Here is a 21,337-nt window from a genome sequence, read left to right as displayed (position 1 = left end):
AGTTGTGTAGCCGCGCCTTTTTAAGAATGACTTCCTACCACACGAGACGGCCACGATCCGAGAATCCGTGGGAAACATTTGCCATTGTCGTACCAATAAAAGAAAAGCTTGGTTAATTGCTTTGGTTCATTCAAATGCATCGCATTGTTATGAGTCACAACGTTTCAATCTTAAGCCACATCTTTCCTCGGTTAGTCATGCCGGCGAGAGGCATTTTGAGCTAAATGCTATGCTAACGTCCGTCAAATGCCAAATGCGCACGTTGAGTATTTCAAGACAATGCAACGTTTACGGCATTCGACATCTTAGCCTTGCATGATAGCACGCTAATGTTTACTAATTAGCACATGTTTAGGAAGTTTATATATTTTGTGGGTGTGTAACATCAACCTTTAGAGGAGTCATCCTGAATGCCAGTTCTTCTTCAGGCTATTCTTCCTCTTTTGTAAGTTGGACAAAAAATATATACTATATACTGCTATATATATATATATGTAATATACAAATATAACCCAGCAGATGGATTGCTAGAACTTAGTTGTGTTCCTGGAAGCAGAAGGTGTGACTCACCAGGATAGGTTTGCTTCGCACCGATTGTCTAATGAGACGGCATCGAGACGGGGATTTTGGAGTGGGTGATGCAACTGAAGGAGAATGGAAACGTTCCGCGCCTCCCTGCAGCTGGCTAGCAGGAGACTTTTGAGACTTTTTCAACTCTGAAAAGGAATGGCGGCTCTTTTCACGCTAGAAGGAATATAATAGAATTAATAAAAACTGAAAATAAACCGATAAATGCACAATGTTTGGGAACATACGGTTACCTTCTTCAAAGCGCTGCAGGAAGTCCATCAACCGTGTTTGTCAAACAGTGCTTTGTGACAGTACGGGGGAGTCGACTGGGCCTAGAAGAAAACTTTAAATGAAAGTCTGGCAGCTGTGGGTGTATTAGGCCAGAGAGGGACTTTGCAAACAGAGTGTGGAAGGGGGGCATTCGACATGTCTGGAAATTGGGTAGGATGAACGTCCTCTCTTAGAGAGGACAGGGAAGATGGGAGCAGCGGCGTTCTGGAGGGGAGTGGAGTAAATTCTATGCATTTCTCGGAGGCTTAAAATGCTCCTGCTGCTTCTTTCTCTCCTCTTCCTGAAGAGCTCATGGTGCATTTAAAAGGGATTAGCACTGCCTGGAGCTGAGAGTCAAAAAGCTCCTGGTTTCTGTTGCGAAGGCAATCTTAATGCGCTTGACCTTCAAAGCTCTTGGGCGTTTGCTGTTTTGCAACTTGCAATAATTGGATCCTGTTGCTCGGGAGGGATTGCAGTAGAATCTCTTAAAATGGTACACGTCATTTATCACATTAGGGCGGCAAAATGTAAAAAATGCAACATTGCAGGGTGTGCTTATATACCATGGTTACGGCTGAAAAAATACTATTTAATAAGGACAATTATGCCAACTGTAATGCTCCATTGACAGCTGCAGTAGTCTGCTAATCTTACAACAGTCTAATCTCTCTGTTGAACAACATAATTTGGTATTATTTGCAGTAATTACACCACGCTATTGCATGCAAGCTAGCAAGAGCCTCAGGCTTATTTTGCATCCGAAATAACCGCTGAAATTGGTTTATTATTTGTACATTTGAAGGTATTTAAATGTAATTTTACAAACTAAATGCTGCCTAATAAGTGAGCGTGTGTAATTGCTATAATTATAATGCTTGGCTCTTCTGAAAAACTTGTTTGAAAGTATTTTCCAACTGTCAAATACAACTGAAGTCATTTGTCTTCTCGTTTCACTGGCTGGCATCAACCATTTGTTGAATTGCATTAAAAAGAGGTCTCCTTGTCTTTTCCAGGATTCAATGAAAATGTCCGTGTGCGTCCATGAGAACCGAAAATCAAGAGCCAGCACCGGCTCGATGAACATCTACCTGTTCCACAAGTCCTCCTACGCCGACAGCGTCCTCATGCACCTCAACTCCCTGCGGCAGCAGCGGCTTTTCACCGACGTCCTGCTTCACGCCGGCAGCCGGTCTTTCCCCTGCCATCGCGCCGTGCTCGCCGCCTGCAGCCGGTACTTTGAGGCCATGTTCAGCGGAGGGCTGAGGGAGAGCCAGGCGAGTGAGGTGGACTTCCGTGACTCCATCCACCCGGAGGTTCTAGAGCTTCTGCTGGATTATGCCTACTCGTCGCGTGTGGTCATCAACGAAGAGAATGCAGAATCGCTGTTGGAGGCTGGAGACATGCTAGAGTTTCAGGACATCCGGGATGCTTGCGCTGAATTCCTCGAGAGAAACCTTCACCCATCCAACTGCCTCGGGATGCTGTTGCTGTCCGACGCGCACCAGTGCACCAAGCTGTCCGAGCTGTCGTGGGGCATGTGCCTCAGCAACTTCCCCACTATTTGCAAGACTGAGGACTTTCTCCAACTGCCGAAAGATATGGTGGTGCAGCTTCTGTCACACGAGGAGTTAGAGACCGAAGATGAGAGACTTGTCTATGAAGCTGCCCTCAATTGGATCAACTACGACCTGGAAAAGAGGCACGGCTACCTTCCAGAACTTTTGAAAACGGTCCGACTGGCCTTGCTGCCTGCCATCTTCCTAATGGAGAACGTCTCTACAGAAGAGCTGATCAATTCCCAGCCCAAGAGCAAGGACTTGGTGGATGAGGCTATCCGTTGTAAGCTGAAGATCTTGCAGAATGACGGCGTCGTTAACAGCCCATGCGCTCGACCAAGAAAAACCAGCCATGCTCTTTTTCTTCTGGGCGGTCAGACGTTCATGTGCGACAAGTTGTACCTGGTGGACCAGAAAGCCAAAGAGATCATCCCCAAAGCTGACATTCCCAGCCCCAGGAAGGAGTTTAGCGCCTGCGCCATCGGCTGCAAGGTTTACATCACTGGAGGGAGAGGATCAGAGAACGGAGTGTCCAAAGACGTATGGGTCTATGACACGGTCCACGAGGAATGGTCCAAGGCGGCGCCCATGCTCATTGCCAGGTTTGGCCATGGCTCTGCGGAGCTTAAACACTGCCTCTACGTGGTGGGAGGTCACACTGCAGCAACTGGCTGCCTCCCAGCGTCTCCCTCTGTATCGCTCAAACAAGTGGAGCAGTTTGATCCGGTGGCCAACAAGTGGACCATGGTGGCTCCTTTGAGAGAGGGCGTGAGCAATGCAGCGGTGGTCAGCGTCAAACTCAAGCTGTTTGCCTTTGGAGGAACCAGCGTCACCCACGACAAGCTGCCGAAAGTGCAGTGCTACGATCCGCAGGAGAACCGCTGGACCGTGCCCGCCTCCTGTCCGCAGCCGTGGCGCTACACAGCCGCCGCCGTGCTGGGGACACAGATCTTTGTGATGGGCGGGGATACGGAGTTTTCAGCGTGCTCGGCGTACAAATTCAGCAGCGAGAGCTACCAGTGGACTAAAGTCGGGGACGTGACGGCCAAGAGGATGAGCTGTCAGGCTGTCGCATCGGGGAACAAACTGTATGTGGTGGGCGGGTACTTCGGCACACAGCGGTGTAAAACGCTGGACTGCTACGACCCCACGCTGGATGCTTGGAACAGCATCACCACTGTGCCGTACTCGCTCATTCCCACTGCGTTCGTCAGCACCTGGAAACACCTGCCGGCCTGAGCGCCGGAACTCCTCCACCTGCTTCCTGTTCCTGAGGTGAGTTCGACCCCTCTAGAAATGGGAACGGACCCAACAAAGTTTCCTCACAAGCTGTTGGAAGTTATACATTTCTTTCTGGGGACTAGAGTCCAACTGACCTCGATCCCACTCCCCATCGCTATTAGAGGCTAATGGATCGGAACCCACGCGAGCTCTGTGACGTCTCCGTCAGATTGCATTGTGGGTAGTGTCGATGCTCAGATTTAATAAGAGAATAAGAATGGGACAAAATCTCAGCTGCATCACGACTGATTATTTTAAACTCGCCGCAGTAATTATAAGCTATTGGAGGGAGGAATACTCTTAGCAGCTCTTCCTCCCTTTAACTTCTGCAAAGTATCCAATCAATATGACGTATTGAAGGCATAGAACCACATCATTACGTTATAGTTTAATGAATTGTGTGTAATCTCTTCCATAAGAGCATTAGAACGATCCAAACAAGGAGAGGAAGGAGCTCTCGGGAGGGAGGGTGGACGGGTGTGACCGTTAATGGCAGCTTGTGTGTTGCTCGCCAAGTGAATTATGTCGGTGTGGTGATGGGCCGAAGGACATTGAGGGTAATTGAAAGAGAATAGGATACTTTTACTGCTCCAGTGGTGGGGAAATCCCTCCTAGAGGTAAACGGGGGGAGGGGGGGGGGAGGGGTCTGCCAATTAGACGATGCTCACGCCAGCAGGCTGCAACGCGCTGGCGAGGCTAATCCACTCTCGGCCGCCCTCCTTTGATGAGGTTACGGTCCCCACGCTGGGCGGGAGGGAGGCAGCCGGCAACTCGAGCAGTGTCTGAGAGCATTCGTCATCAAGTTGCAGAAGTGAGGACAGAGGCCTGCGGGGGGGGGGGGGGGGCACGAGCATCGTCCTCGACAACGGCGGTTTCTTCTGCCGATGTGCATCGGCCGCTTTCTCACCCGGCACTCGCGCCCTGAATTTAACCAGGCCAGACGTGCGTTCATTCGGGGGGCGATCGCGTCCCACCACACCGTCCTCAGCACCTCGCCCACGCAGGCAGCCCGTGTCCTTTTGCTTGTTGAAATGTCTTTTGGGCTTTCAGAAACTCACTAATCCATCGGCTCGGAACGGTTTCCCTGCTGCGATAATGTCAACGTTCCTCTCCTCGGCGGGATTAAATATCTTCAAGGAGGTTCCTCCCTTCATTTCCAGCGACTCGTCTCTGTAAAGGAGATCCCAGAGTAAAGTTTAAACTGTGTCAAAGCCCATGTTAAATCAGTGAAGGATTCCGCCACTCATTTATACAGAATTTGTTTTTCTGTGCGCCCGCCTGTCACGGAAACTGACAGTCGACCCGCCGGATGGATGCGGTGAAAAGACGAAACGTGGAGGACTGGAAAAGAAGGATGGTTGTCAAGGAATGAAAGGGGAAGGACGTGTGCGAGAGAGAAGGAAGCTGGAGCTGCGCGAGAATAAAGAAGTTCTCTCCCAGTTTTCTCAGGGGAACAATTCTAACTCGACTGAGCTTCCTCCTTTTTAGGATTCTCTTCTCCCTGTGAAGCTTCTCGATGGCTCCGACAAAAATCAAACGATACAGGTTATCCGACCGACTTCTGTGAGGTTTAGGTTAAATCTGTACGGCGTGGCATCGCCGCATAGACGCGTGGATGTTTTAAAAGTCCGGGGCTCTGAATGCACTGAAGCTCTTGCCGATAATGTGACAGAGAGGACCCGCGAAACGTCCTTTTCCGTATTTGTGACAGTGGAATAGAAACTTTGGGCCACGCTGCTGTTCAAAGCAGTGGATTTCTCTAAATGCCAGCATGAGAAACAGTAAACAGTAAAATAAATTTACTGCAGATCACCTCAAATGTTCCTCTTCAACATTTGTCCTCTTGCCAAATTGCTGCCTCTTCGCAGTTTACTTCACTCGAGGGGAAAGACCCGCTTCCAAACTGATCGGCCATGATATTAGACTCACATTAGACACTTCCGGGGGGGGGCGCCGCCGAGCGAAACTGTAAGCATTTGTACCACACAGATAAGTACCTAGTAAGTAATAGCTTTAAAATGGAGTAATAGCGATCATAAAACACATTCAGGTTTGCAAAGCCTCGTCGGCTGAGGGGGAGGGAAATGCCAGACTGTAATTAAATCACAAAGTGGGCGGATTTCTCAGCTCCGTTAGTCTAGCGGGAGACGCAGGATGGCCGCATCAGCAATATGCTTAAAATGCAAAGCAACAGTCGTACATTCTAATTACGAGAGCCGTGTGGCAACGGCTTGTGTTCGATCACAGAGTAAATAAAAGAATAAAACGCGAGTTAACAATGGCGGTCGTTGTTAACCCTCGACCGATCCAGTAGGACTTCCATATTTAAGGTTGATTGCATATTGAATTCTGGCTTGGGACCGGCTCCAAAGAGACACCGGCTGTGCTACGCTAGCTCCTGCTAACCGTGCTCCATCTGACAGAACGATGATCGAATCGTCATTACAGATTATATTTCATCGCCCCTGCAGGAGCTGCTTATTCCGATGTCCGATTGTCTCCCTGTCGTTAACGCCTCTGTACTTTCTGAATTATTTCACGCCCACTCACGTAGATTTTTTTCCCTTCCCCAGATATCCCCGTTTTTTGCATCATCCACTGGACTCCGACTGTGAAGAAGCACACGTCATCTTCCTCTGAACAGAGCCGCCCGGCGGCCACCGTACGAGGACATTGCAAAACCCGCGTCTTCAACATTTAGTCACCATCGACCTGCGAGAATCGGCCTTCGTGGGCTTTTTTCCTGTATGATAAATAATAAGATTCTTTTTTTTTTTTACTGTTTTCATGAAGACTGCGATTTATAGCATGATGGATGTTTTATCCAGAACGAAGGAGGGAGGCAGCGTCAGAAGAACGCAGCCCAGCCCGACTGAGTACAGCCGATTTATGAAAGACTAAACGAAGGAACAGAACCCCCCCCCCCAACTTCTCTTTTCTATCAAGCTCATTTGTTTGCTTTCTTCTTCCTCTTATGGCGCCAACACAAATGGACCTTTAATTGCTGCTCGTGCGAACGCTTTGGCAATTTTGCTGTCACCGCAAGCCTCCAAATTCTGATGAGCGACACCAGCTGAGGTCGAGGAGGATGAAGGGGAGGGTGGGGGGGTGGGGGGTGGACTGGGAGGCCGCGGTGCCTTGGGGGTCACGACCTTAGGTGTTTGCTGTTTTGCAGCTACGCATTAATATCCGCCGTTAGCTTTCCCGCTGTATTTGGGGGGGGGGGGGGGGATGCCAAAAAAAAGCCCGGCTGCTCTTTATTTATCCTGCAAAAAATAAATAACGCAGTGGCTTGCTCGCCGAGTCATCGCTTTCCGCACCATGTCCACTCGTGGTGATTCAGAACCGGCATGAACTCACCTCTGGGGTCACCTTAACCCCGGCGGGCTCAGCTGCTTGTTAAACTTGCTGCAGCGTAGTCTTAATTTATATGACGACGATGACGGCGTCGCGTTAATACGTCTACTCCTATTTATTTCTGCTCTGCCTGCGTTCTTTCGTGAACGAATGTTCGGCTTACGTCTTGCGTTGTGCTTTTTCTCTTGATCTCACTCGGGCTGCATTTTGCACAGTTTGGACGTTTCCAGGAGGAGCTTGTTCTTTCTAAAGAGGACGGAGGTGCACCTCTCCCGCGCATTTTTTTTTTTTTGGGGGGGGGGGCATCGCCGGGTAACCCTGACCTGGTTAAGAATGTGACCATCTTTGCAGCTGTCCTCTCGGGACAGCTGGGAGGACCGTCACGTGCGCTAACTTCTCCTCCTTGGGGTGTTCGCTCCGCCGCCGTTGGTTTGAATCCGGTAAGCTGTGCGCCGATAAGGGCAGACACCGCAGTGCTTTTCACCATAGTGTCAATAGATGCAAATAAAAAAAGAAAAGACAAAAAAAAAACGTTCCTGAAGACCAAAAAAAAGAAGAGAATGTCTTAAGCATATGAAATACTCCGTCTGTCCAGGCGACCTGAACATTGGACATTTTGCAATGAATATTAATGGAATCATTGAATCTCAATGTGAGAGGTCATGTTTTGGTGATACGTGTATATTTTTATTCCTTGTGGATTTCATGAAACGAATCAAAGCTTTTTTCTGCTCAGCCCCCCCCCCCCCCCAAGCCGCTCAGAAGTCCGACCTTTTATTTCATGACCTCTGCCTTAACGCTGATCTCCTCTGAACACCCAGCGCGTGGCCCCACCAATCAGATAAGAGCATTTCATTCCTATAGAATCCGAGTTACCCCAGCAACAGCGAGTAATGAATGCCCCTTCAGTTTGCGCCTAATTGCCGAGCGGCATTTCCTATTTTCCTCTTATCCACTATTTAATTTGGAAAATCCAGCTGGCTCAGACGGGAGACAGAATCTTCCTCACAATTATGTAAATTAGACGGGGGGGGGTAAAAAAAACCAACAATGTGTGCAAGCATCAGTTTCAGTTCTTTTGTCATGTAAGAGTTTATTTCTATATTTAATGGGATTATTTTGTACATGTGATTTTTTTCACAATGTGAAATTCATGGCTAATAAACATAAGAGTTTTTCCTCTTGACTGGAAAGCATGGTCTCTCTCTCTCTCCTGCATGTTTCACATATCTAGGCAGCTTTGGAGCGACTGCAAAGCGTCCCGCGGTATTTAAGGCAGTTTATCATGCGTAGAGCTTTTGTTCTGCGGAGGAGGGACTGAAATCGTCTCATCTATGCCTCTGGCTTCTAAGCTTCCTGCACAGGAACAAGCGAACCACAAGCCAGATACTTTCCCTTTCTCTGTCAAGTCACCTTGGCAACGGCAACCTTCAGCTGCAAACTGTGGGGGCTGGAGGAGAACATGAAATCTTAAAAAGCCCCTCTCGCTGCCTACGCCCTCTCCAAATGTGCAGCGCCGAGGCTCTCCAGTTGTGCCTCCCCCCCCCCCCCCCCCGGTTTTAGCATCTCATTAGCGAGCGAGGCTCGCACAGCATCCCTCCGGCAACGTGGAGTCCAAACCCGGGCTGTGTTTACGTTCTCTTTGACATGAGGTTGAGAAACACCAGTTTTTCTGGATTCTGGCCCCGATGCATTCAGGAACAAAACACCCAACGTGAGGGGGTGGGGCGCCGACATGTTGGAGCCATCTGTTAGAAATCTTATCTATGTCGTTTCAAGGTCGTCGGAAGACGACTTTTCACGTGGGAACCGGCAGAAATTGTAGAATGTGGGAGCTCTTTGTTTAGGAGGGCCCCCCCAGACCCCATTAATCAAGACAGGAAGTGGAATTTCCTGTCCGCCAGGAAGTCGCCCCCCCCCCCCCCCCCCTCCTTCCCATCCAGAATGTCACGCCGATGGCTCAAACCTTCAACACTCGTCTGCTCAGCCAAGCTCGGCGTGAGATTCACAAGTCAAATGCTTTGTGTGGGCAGTCTGCACGTGTGGCGGTAAAAACAGTGTACCTCCATGTCACGGTCGCCTGGCAACGCCGGCATCCGAAACCACGCAGCAGCCAGTGCACTGGAAACCGGTCCTTTAAAACGGCGCATTAGTCTCACCGTTTTCACCGACAGCCGTCCGCTCGTGGGTATTTAAAATTACAAATAATCTAAGTAGATCCAGCGAAACGTTTCGTGCAGATACCTTGAAGTTTCTGCACGATAAAAAACATTAACGGTATCCGTTAACCCTTGTGTTACCGTTCAAAAAGGTTCCATCCACGACTCATCAAGTGGACAAAAAAGTCCACTTGGGGGGTCCGCAAAGGGGGGGCTAGTTTTGGGTAAGATAAAAAAAATGCTCCCGTGAGGAGGGTAATTGCTTGTGAGGGAGTTTTGAATTTCTCAACTGGACAGAAACGTCCAGGGGGGGGGGGGGGGGGGTCACACAAGGGTTAAAGAACGACTTCCAGATGTTCTCCGGAAGAACTCTTCCACGATGCGTTTCATTTTTATGGATGTTTTATCCAACATTTAAATAAGACGAGTCATGCAGGGCCAGAATCTTACTGACACGGCAGCATGTAAGGTGCCGATATTAAAATAATATTCGCAAATAAGGTTGTAAAATGTTGGGAATAAAGCTTTTAGAAAGTTTGAGACGAGGCCAAATGTTCCAGGCACAAAGAAGGTGGGCGTTTTGCTCGACCCCGCCCACCCCAACCAGCTTTAGCGGAGAAACAAACTCTTCTCAGTGTTTTGTCTCCTCAGGAAACACTAACATCGGCACATGTAGTCCAAACTAACTGAACGGATCTCATCTAGTTTGTTCTCTTAAGCAGCAACTACGGCCGGCTTTGTTTTTACAAAATCACAATTGTCTCGTCTTGACTCCAAATCTCAGAGGCTTGTTGCTATTTCTTCTAAAGAAGTCGTTTCCGAAGGATCCGAAATATTAGCTGATGGACTTTAGAATCGGAAGAGCCGCCATTAAAACCCACAAACAGGAAGGTAAGCTGGCTCTCGAGGTTTGCGTCATTTTGGCATCGCTTCATTCGCCCTCTGTTTATCTGCAGCAGCATGCGCCCTCCCCCTCCCTCCCCCCTCCCTATCATGAGGAGGCCGAATGAAAAAGGATGCGAGGTAATTAACTCCAAGGAGGCCCGCTCCGATGCACAATGGCTCCTCTTCTCTTTCTAATGGTCTCTTCTTCCTGTTGCTGCTTAAGCCATTAGCCACGCCGACCCCCGTCCTTCAGATTCTCGGTTATCTGAGGAACGACGTCTCGCTGATCGGGCTGCTTTGCAAGCCGGGAGCTAATTTACTGCTTGAACATCACCGTAAGTGATTTTCCCCAACAGATGAGAACATTTAGAGAGAAAAAAGAAGCTGTAATTAACGGAGCACTGGGGACCAACGGATGCGTGACTGACCTCGACTGGTTCGGAAGGACGCGGAAGACTTTTAAAAAGGCAACAATCCAACAGAGCAGCTCAACATTTTTGGAAACATGCTCGTTAGCATTTTTGGTGGGAGTGAGCGAAGAAGTGAAATGATGGGCAACTGTGCTGAAATCTATCAACGAATTTGATCAAACCCGGATTAAAGCATGCATCAAGCTATGCAAGGCTAATGTTAGCTGCACAGGCTAGTTCTTTTTCATGCATTTTGTAAATACAGAAATGAGTCTTTATAGCAACAACTTAATGAGACTCATGGACCGACCTTTTCAGAGTATCAGCCGTCCAACAAAAGAAAACACTGCCCCCCCCCCTCTGGATATCCTGCAGCTCCATCAGGCTTTCCCTGCTGATAAGATGTATTAAGGGGGGGGGGGGGGGGGGGGTCATTTGTACCTACTTATTAACTGCTTTGGGATGCTTTTAAGGCCACTTATCTTAGCTCATCATTCTCAGGCTCATCGCAAGGCTGAAAGCCGTAGGGAGATGAAACGGCACGCTGTTCCTTAAGGTAGATGTAACAACCGTTTGGGGGGAGTCACTGCAGGCCGGGGGGCTCATAACATTGTTTGCGTTTTGGGTTGCGGGGCTTTTAATCAGCGTGGCTCAAAGGCACATTTCACCCTGCAATTTGTGCTGTTATGTGGATTTTTCACTTGGGTGTGGTTTGAGGTCGGATAAGCGAGGAGGGAGGCGCGGGGAGGCGGAGGGCTCGGCGGTTTGAAGTCGGACGACGGGGCAAACTCATTGCACTTCAGCTCGCTTGAAGCCCTGCGCAGAATCGACGTCATTCTTTCTCCAAGCTCAAATAAATGACCTCCAGCCTTCTAGTTAAGGGATGAAGTTGAGAGGAGGCGGGCGTCAATTGTCCAATTTTACCTGCCCGGTCTCCTCAATAGCTGCCCTTTTCAAAGAGACGCCAGAGGGAACGGGCGTTAAAGGCACGTCGGCGTTGACCTATATCAACCCGACAGGCCCTTAAAGCTTCCTCGGAATAACCAGCGGCGGAAAAGCATCCGGAGAATTCTGTAAATACTCGATTCAACCAGTTTGAGCGACGACTAAGAACGAGATCGGCAGAATGCGACGCAAATATCGAGAGTATCCCGAAGACGAGGCGTCAGAGCAGAAGCGGAGATTTTACGGGTCGCCGCATGTTTTATTTCACATCGTCAACAGTTCGGTCGCGTCCGAAAGGTCACCAAAATGCCACAGGGGTTAAGGGATGATTAATGGTCGGGCAGGGAGAGACAAAAGCTTTTGTTCTTAGCTATTCAATAGATTTTTAGCATTATTTAGATAAATGGATTAGTTTGAAGCCGACGTTGTTGTCGGTTTGAGCAGCGCCGGTTAACAACCCGGCTGGGTTGGGTGACTAATGAATGAGCGTGCGGCGTCTGCAGAGCGCCCATTTCTCAGGCATCTTTATAAGCACTTGAAGTCAGTCTGCGGTTTGAAGTCGCTCTCTTTCATCAATTAGGAGAGCCTCCTTAAGTGAACGCAGGATTTAAGGCGGGGTGGAGGTGCGGAGGGGGGGGGAGCTCCTCGAGAGGCCCACAGAGTTTGTAATTAACAGGAATGAGGCAGGATCCTGGTTGGGATTTAGCCTTTTTCCTGCCTTCCCACGTGGCAGGTCATTATCCGAGCCCCCCCCCCAGACTCCCCGCTGGGTGTTCCGAGGCTGAATCACGGCCCCGGCAGCAGGGGGGGACCCCCAAACTTTTTGCGTTAATCACACAAAAGGATTCCTCGCCTGACTCCGGCATGTGGTCTCGGCAAGACTGAGAGAAAGATGAAAAGCTGAAGCTCCGCCTCTCTTTCCTGCTCTAAACATGTTTCTCACCAACTCTGCTGATGAGAGTCCGCTTGCACTGCACCGGACCACACACACACACACACACACACACACACACACAGACTCGTAAACACAGCAAAACCACACACACACGCTCGAACACACTCCCAAACAGCCACAGACACACTCAGCTCAGCCACATTTACTCAAACACCCCCCCCCCCCCCCCCCCCGAGTGTGATGTGAAAAAAATCCCACAACTCCAAGAGCGCCGTTCCAGAACCAATGAAAAGCGTCCAATGTTCCTGCGTGGATTTATCGGCCGCCGTCTCCACAGAGTCAGTCATCCTCCACGCAGATGTTTTCCTGCAGGCCGGCTAACGGGACTGGAAAACATCGCCTTGTGAAAAAGGGGGATCTTCTCAGATCAGATTAGAGTTCCCAAACTCACTTTAGGATGCCGGGAGCAGCCTTAAAATGCATTCAGGATTTATTTTTTTTAATGAATCCGGCAGAGCAGATGTTTGCGTTGCAACAAAAGCAGAGCCACACATGGAATGTGTTTGAGGAAATGACCGGCTGTGCACCGTCCGTCAGATCGTCTCTGCGTAGCGACCCGCACGCAGTTCGGAGGGATTACAGCAACAATGTGAGCCGAGAGCGAAGAAGATGGAAACTCTATCTGCATGCTTCGAGTCAACCGTTAGACCGGGTCAGAAGAACTGAGCGCTTCGTCCACAGGCCGCCTTTTAATAGCGCAGTAATTATAATTGGCCTTTGCCGCTACTCCTCAATCCTCGGGCCTTGTCATCCTAATCTCCGCTAATCCTCCTTTGTGTTTGCAGAAATTAGTTTGTGAAGTGGACTCAATCTAGGTCAATCCTTTGGGCACTTTGGAAATAGTCTGCTGGCATGTGTGTGTGGGGTTGTGTTTAAGTCCCCCATGACAGATTTGATGGGGGGGGGGGGGGGGGTGCAGCAGGGGTGCAGCAGCGGGCACTGAGTTGGGCAAACACCCATTATCGACATTTTAATTAGAGATTAGTGGGAGGATTTAGCTGCAGGGTCAGCGTGGAGGAAGACACCAGTGGGGGCGGCACCTCCCTCTGTGGGCACGACCCCGCCCGATCAGACTGGAAGTCTTCTTCAAGAAGAGGAAAACAAATATTTGAGCTCATCTTCTTTTCCTCCTTCAGTGTTATTTTATTCTAATCCCACAGCGGTTTTGACAGGAGGGATTAGAATACAAGAAAAATGCCAAATTAAAAAGAGGGCGGAGCCTGTCATACTTTCAAACATTACAGCGATACTCATTATACAGGTTTTATATGACATCAAGGCAGCATAATAAAATAGGGGGCAGAGCCAGGTCAGCGCTCAGGATCTACACCGTCCACATGGTGATCTGGATCATCATCAAAAGGTTCTAGATTGTTCTTGGTATCTTTATACACCAAACATGAAAAGTAAAAGTGAATCGGAGTTGATTTTTAACAGATAAAAAAAGAAGAAGAAGATATTCCCACCCTCACGGTGCCAAATTCCATAAACATTGTTCAATAATTAACCGAGATATTGAGGAACAAATGTTGAGTTTGAGTTTTAAGTTATCCAAGCTTGTGAATTCTGCATGTAAAGTCAAGGTTTTATCGGAATGTCAAACTCCAGCTGCATCTATTTCCCGGTTTGCATTCCATCCCGCAAACTGTAGATTGAGATTAAGGAACACACACACCCCGGCTGAATCAGCAGCAGGTGCTAATTGACACGTTTTTATTTCATTTTATTCCCGTTATCTCGTGAGAGCAGACTCTTTGGTCGTTGTGTCTCCTGCCGAGCTGAAAAGTTGGCTCACGGCTTAATTATCGGTATAACCATGAGGGAATAACCTTGGCCAGAGTGTGTGTGAGAGCGATAACACACCCCGGTGCTAACGGCTAATAGCAGGGAGCGCTGAGGGGGATTTAGCATGATATACTGCAGTTTAACAAGGCTAATGTCCACGCAGGAATGCCTTTTTTATCGCGTCTAATCTCTCCTTTCCCACAGTTGTCTCTTCTCCAGAGCCCGGCCACCTCCTCCACGCCATTTCTCACCGTCCTCCCTGCACACCTCGGCTCTCTTTACTTTCCTGACGCTTGAATTGTTGAAGAAACTGTTCGCATCTCAGTCGGCAGCTGATGGTTGGCTTAGCTTTAAAGGCCGTTATCTGAGCGCCGTTTTGTTCAGTCTGCACCAAACACACGACAGTCAGAGTCCTTCTGGAGGAAAACGGGAGATATGGATGCCGGGTGATGAGGAATAAAGTATACACCCACGTGAAGACGCATCCGGTCTACTTCCCCCGTGCAGTCGCTGCCGTTGTTTTGCACGCAGCCGATGTGGTCACAAATGTCTGGCTTCGCCTCAATGTCCAGATTTGGGGACCCTCGTGGCCGGGGTCACCAGGCAACCAGCAGAAACAGCCAAAACAATAATCTGACATGAAACCACAGCCGTCCCTGCCCCCCCCCCCCCCCCCCCCCGGCCTTTGAGCTCGAGATGAGGTCCACTAATCCTCTGCTGGCTGTTCAAACGAACCGCACGGATCGGTCTGCAAAGCATCTTTAAGATGAGAGCAAACTCATCGAACTTTATAAAACACATCAATTACAATTTCTTTGTGAAATAGAAACGGCAAGAAACGATAACACAAGCATTGTGTTATGTTAATATAACATAAAAATACACGTTGTGCATTTAGTTATCACTATTAATTCCTCATTTCTACTTCTTTTTTATATTGGGGCCATATTGTATTTGTATTTATATTGCAGGATTTCTGCCACGCATCATCATTTTTTTTAACCTCAAAATGCATCAATTAAATAATAATAATAATAATGAATAAATAAAAATCCTTTGATCGATCGGATAGCATTTTCTAAATAGCGTTAAGTGATCAAATGAGCAATTAAAACCATTTTAAATTGCAGACTTGACAGAAATCCAGTGACATCACTGGTCTAATCTTTGCAGAAATAAAAAAACCTGCCTGAATGATCGAGCTCCGCTGCCGCTCAGAGATATATCCCACGCTGAATTCTCTCTGCTAAGGAAGGGCCTTGCCTTGACGGCCTAATTCCTGGCAGGACTGTAAGGAATGGAAGTGTTTTTTTGCACAAGGAACTCCCTACAACACCTCACCCTGCAGTCCTCATTCTAGCCCAAAAACCTCCCACTAATCCTCAGCAGCTGGACTCTAAAAGCAACTCACGCCAAATGGCGAAGGGGCCGGGAGGCCGCAGAGATTTTGAAGCACTTGAGAAAATCTCCACAACGCGTTAACTAATTTGCAAATCATCTCCGAGACAGCTTGTGTTTTTTGTTGTGTCGATCATTTGGTCGCTCCGTCTGCCTTCGTTTGGCGTTTCACAGTTGTACTTTTCAACCATAATGAGCGAGTCTGCTTCTTGCGCTCGCTCAAGGCGTCTCAGACAGCTCGGCGTGCACCGGCTGACCCACTCGGAAACCTTCAACTCTTGACTTTTACGTGAGCAGCAGCAGAAATCCCCCCCCCCCCCATCCAACAGATCACATGCAGGGAGAGCTCACAAATGCCTCTCCTCCCTCACTACTAATCAGCTGGAACAAACAATCTGCCCACTCCCACAGACGGCGAACTCTTGACTCTACCTCACAACGCGCTCACATCTGGAAGTGACCTCCTGGAATGTTCCACTGCTCCACATCAGAGGTGCAAAGTTTAAATATGGTGAAATGTTGCATCTGAAAAATGGATATTATTATTCTCATGTCATTTCCCCTCAGACCTCAGCGCTGGCTCGAGCCACAAACGGCAGAATTCAAATTAATTCATGATATTTTTAGATTCCTTAACCATGAAAACAAACCTTTAACAATTGGATTCACTTTGATATCATTGTTAGTTTAGAAGTTATTCACTAGAAGCAGACTTTCAGTAATGGCGGATTCTTCTGGATCTATAGATCCAGAGCTTTTGAAGGTGCAAACAAATCCGTTTGTCCACTAATAATTCCACAGCGTCTTGGTAAAGGCAGCAGAAACAGAACCTCCTTTGTGGAGGTAATCAGAGAGACATTATTGAAGGGGTCCAAAACTAAATACATTCTTTTGATTTAGAAATTTACCTGGATCCGTTTCCTCAGGTATTAAAGACGCAGTAAATCCTTTGATGCTCCGATGTGGAATCGACTCAGCCATAAGACGACACTTGCTAGAAATCTCCATCTCTACTATTAAATGCTCAGTAGGCCCAACCGCCCGTTCCTGGTTACATTCCCAACCTTTTGAGTTCTGTTGCTAACAGACAGACAGACGGGGCATCCTGGGTGGAGGTAATAAACTACCTACCGCCGTGTCCCTAAGGGTGGAAATCCAGAGGGTCCCTAATATTCCCAAAATGTATGAGCCTTAAAGGATGTCACATGCTCACTATACAGGAAGTCACGTGGTTGCCAAACAGGAAGTCACATTTTCACAATAGGATAACATTAAATATAATCAAAAACCCGGTGACGGACAAAGCGGTTAAGAAGATAAATGAATAAACAAAAAACTGACATTTTGTTTTTGACTAATGCATCAGGTTGATCCGGCATTATTTCCTTATTTGATTTGATTTTAACAACAATTGAACCAGTCAATAAATGAAACTGCTGCTTTTGTGATTAAATCTGGAAACACCTTAAATTATTTCCCCTCTTTCAATTAGCTTTACCTTTTATTTTCCAGCCTTCCAAAAACATCTCTGGGTGTGACGGGAAACTCTCGTGGGTTCTCCTTGAGGCCTTGGAGCCTTTTCGACACGGTCACGGCCTTTTCGACCCCCCCGGGGGCGCTCGGCGACTCTCTGTGAAATGACACTGGAATTTTAATTGACCCAGAAATCACTCTGTTTTTCTGTTAGGCTCCAGAGACAAGGATCCAGAGTATCCTCCCCGTTGGGAGCAGCGAACGGATGGGTCGAGCGGTGACGAATTGAACCGCCGGACAGTAAAAATGATTCGCGTTAGATTTCGTGCACAGACAGATCGATAAAAAACGGACTAAAGCAGACGTCAATCTTCCTTCACAAGCTCCTTTTCTACTTTCATATTATCGAACGTGTTAAAGATGTGATAATGGAATCCTGTGGTGATTGCTGCCAGAAAAACCACAGATCATTACAATATCTGAACGGCGTATTGCTCTAGTTTACACAGTGACAATCAACCCCCCCCCCAAAGACACAGAATAAACCTCAAGAAGAGCCACAGAGGGATCCAGGCAGTACAGAATGACAAGAGAGAGATGTAGAGAATATAATATGCATGAAGAGGAAGAGGAATAACAATCAGATACAGACACAGTGGGCAGGTAGCGGCCTAGCCGTTAGCCGGGCCCCTCCTCCCACTCGCTACATTTCCACACTAAAATCCTAACAAGCCTATTGCAATTCAGGAGAGGGCGTTTAATTTGCCCCAGAGCCAACACTTTTTCCAGCACGAGCGCGCTGTAATGAGATTTCCACTGCATTTCCCCCGAGCTGCGAAACCGTTCTCGCCGCATTCGAATGGAGAGAAATTGCAGCAATCCGCCCCCCCCCCCCCCCCCCCCCAAGAAATAAAAGTTTATGTTGAATAACAATAAGCCGTGTTTGTTGTCTCAAACCGGCGAGAAGAAAGACTCCTATTGTTTACTCATTACTGCCAGTCTTCAGCTGAGGCGAAATAATAGGATGAAGTGACTCACTGCTGCATTGTGGGCCGGCCAGCGTATTGTCGTTTGTTGTTTATCGGCCTTGTTTGTTCAGGAAACTATTACGAATTCCTGGCGCGGCTACAAACAGGCCGACAACGAATGACGCAAATCAATCACTGCGCGTGAAAGACATGCCGGAGAGACGACAACGCCTGAATAGCACGGCGGGGGGGGGGGGGGGGGGGAGCCTGTTATTGGAATTATGAATAAAAGTTTGAAACGGAAAGAAGACGCGTGTGTAAGACTGTAAAACGAAGGATTCTGCGTGGGTGGCTGCAGAGACTCGGGCTGCAGGGGCTGATGTATCGTCGGCGAAACGTTCTCCCTGAGCGGAATTAGTCACGCCGATACATCAGTTGAAAACATTAAGGGCCCCATTTGAAGCAGGCGCTCTACGGCCCTGTTCCCCCTCCCCATTATAATCGCTCACACATGTTTTTGAGGCAAGGGCCCGCACCCAAACAAACCCCACCCCCGTTGGTTAATCTCCAACATGACATGACGCCATGACGCCTCAGAGCGGGCCAGACCGAGGAAGCAGACGCCCTTCCTCCCTTCGTATGGTTCATTTGGGGGGGGGGGGCTGATGGTCAAACTACGAGCCGTGGTTGTTTAAGGTGTGAAAGCTACATCTGTGTGTTTCCATAGCAACCGTTCTCCTTCCCGGTGACGTAGGTGGTGTTTAGCGTCGTTCTTCACTATCTCTCGTCCAGCATCAAGTGAAATCCCACCTTTTCTGGGGGCAGATGATGCTTATTCCTGACTTTCACTGAGTGTTTTAATACTTTCCCTCGTGATGGACTTTACAGTGCAGCGTGTGCTCACACCGCTGTGGGCGTATTTCACTGTTTAAATGTATAGTGGCTGAAGAGTTTTAATAATTCACCGCGGACTTGTGGGCTTTAATATTTGATGCCATCCCCTCTGCGCGGCGGTACCAAGGTGATGCCGATGCTGTTCGCCAAGACATTCTCCAGATAAATAATGAATACGTGACCGTAAACCTCGTCTTTCACCTGTGAGGGTTCATCTTGTCACTCAAGCCGGGCTACCGGCTCAAACTTATTGCCTACACTTGTTTTTCATTCACTGAATTCAATCTCACGTCTGCTTTACCTGCCTTGCGGGCCACGGCTGTTGCCGGAACCTACCCGAGCTAATAAAGCCCCCACGTCAAACTAGGAACAATTATGGATCCGAATTCAGACTCAATCATTTCAAGGAGACACTGAATGCACCGCCTGATAGTGGCAACCCAAAGACATTAGCATTAGCGCCGGCTCTTCCTGCAGGCACTCGTTCAGTTTTCACTGCTAACTGGATCATAATGAGGTTTTTAAAACTGCTAAATAATTGGCCTAGATTATAAAACAACTTGCAGTTCACGCGGCAATATGGCGAGTAAAACTTCAAAACCAATAATGTGATGTGACAGAGAATAAAAAAAGAAAATGCTCATAAATGTTTATATGCTGCTACTGTCTTATTTCCTGGAGCCAATCCGTCACCTCAAACAAAGACCATTCCGGAAAATTCCTTCCAACCTCAATCAGTGGCGGCGCAATCAAGCCGGCATCATCTCTTCCTGAACTGAAGGCTAATGGATCCGTTTCTCGATGATGATTGAAAAGGGAAAATAATTTAATCAGGTCTTGAGGAAAAATGAGTATGACAACACCGAAAGTGATGGATTACTTTTCCCAGGGAGTCTTGTTTTGTACGATTCGACTCCCGGAAGACAAAGAGAGAGAGAGAGAGAGAGAGGAGCGACTGTCTATTGTTTCTGTAGAAAAGTGAAATTATACTCATCGTTTCATACTTAAACCCACATACCGCATCCTCCGTTCTTTTTTTTTCATGCAGGATGGCTCTTTAAATTTTGATGGATGCAAGTAATTATTCATTTATACACCCGACTGTACTCTGTGGTGTGTGTATAGTGTTGCTGTTTCAAACTATACATGCATTATTGGTTATTCCTCAGGTGAAACATGATCTGGCTGTTCTCAATAAATAAACAGACGGTTTAAACAGACATTGTCTGTCAGAACCAGCTCGTTGGACGACAGAGACAAGTCCTCGGTGCGGATGAAAGGTGTCCTGTCTCCTTTTTTAACACGTTCCAAGGTTGTGAATTGAGCAATGTGATTTTTCGGGCCGCACAGGAATATGTTACCGCCGCTGTTGCGCACGTGAATTAAACACATTCAGCGTCCTGAATGAAAGAAGCGCCGATAAGAACGCCGAGCAAAGGAAAGATAATAAACGAGGGAGATAAGAAGTGTTCATTTCATTCTTTAATTCATAGTCCGTAAATCGGCGACTGTCTGTGCGTTTTTAGATTTTTTTTTTTTAAACCCAGCCTTGTGAGGAAATGACGATGAGGGGAGGCGACAAAGTGAGAAAGAAAGCATGGCGTGAAAAGAGGCGAATGCTGATGGACAAATGGAAATCTAAAATCCCTCAGCTCGGGGCGCCGCCGCACGGTCTTTGTCCGTGGCAAGGGGATGTGCATTCCACGTATACCTGCTTTCATTACGCTCCCGCTTGCACTCAGCCCAATGCCCCTACCTCATCTGCTCCCCTTTTATTGCCTCCATTCCTCACCCAGAGAATTCATTAGAAATTGACTGCGTGACAAGCGTGCAGAGCTTAAACCGCTTAATGCATGCAGGAGATAATAGACATCCGTCTTTGCGTGCGCGGATGCTGGATGCCTTTGGGAGTGTCTGTACTCGTGTTGACTCCCCACCGGAACTCCCGTTGTGTTACTGACTTTCATCACTTTGTCGTCTAAAGTTGACTTTCCCCGCAGCGTGACGGCGCTTGCACACACACACACACCTGACTGTAATGGAAATAGATAAGAACTTTTTTGTCTTTCTCCCACACTCATAAAAACCAGATACCTTATCACGAACCTGCCAGGCAACTTTGTGTGTTTACCCGTCTCACCGAATGCATCGGGACATTCTCCTCCTCATGTTTGCCGCGGCTGCCGATTGCAAATGATGTTTACTTTGCTCGTTTGAATGGAGCGATTGTTGTCCTCACGCACCGATTGGCGTGAAAGGAACATTGGGACGACGCGAGGGCACGCAAGGGCAACGCGAAAAAGGTTATATCTGAACGTGTGCCAAGCCAAGACGGGCGTAAATCTGATAGCTGATGGCCTTTACTTTCGCTGGTTAAACCTCATTCTGCAATAAAAAGCTGATGATCTGCTGACACAACATCCTCTTCCTC

At 48.0% G+C, this 21,337-nt stretch overlaps 1 protein-coding gene across 1 annotated transcript; it reads left to right on the top strand.

Moving 5' to 3' along the window:
- The first annotated feature begins 1,859 nt into the window (after window positions 1-1,859).
- enc1 (ectodermal-neural cortex 1) lies at window positions 1,860-3,635 on the top strand. Its single transcript, XM_068753081.1, has one exon. It carries the CDS (start codon window positions 1,860-1,862, stop codon window positions 3,633-3,635), a length of 1,776 nt encoding a protein of 591 aa, XP_068609182.1.
- The last annotated feature ends 17,702 nt before the right edge of the window (window positions 3,636-21,337 follow it).

The sequence above is a fragment of the Brachionichthys hirsutus genome, chromosome 19 (assembly GCF_040956055.1).
Source record: "Brachionichthys hirsutus isolate HB-005 chromosome 19, CSIRO-AGI_Bhir_v1, whole genome shotgun sequence".
NCBI lineage: Eukaryota > Metazoa > Chordata > Actinopteri > Lophiiformes > Brachionichthyidae > Brachionichthys > Brachionichthys hirsutus.
The sequence above is the reverse complement of the archived record's forward strand: the minus strand, read 5'-3'. Positions and strand labels throughout refer to the sequence as shown.

Bases quoted from the DNA above. Each gene is read 5' to 3' on its own strand.
- enc1 (XM_068753081.1), top strand. From the start codon at position 1,860: ATGAAAATGTCCGTGTGCGTCCATGAGAACCGAAAATCAAGAGCCAGC.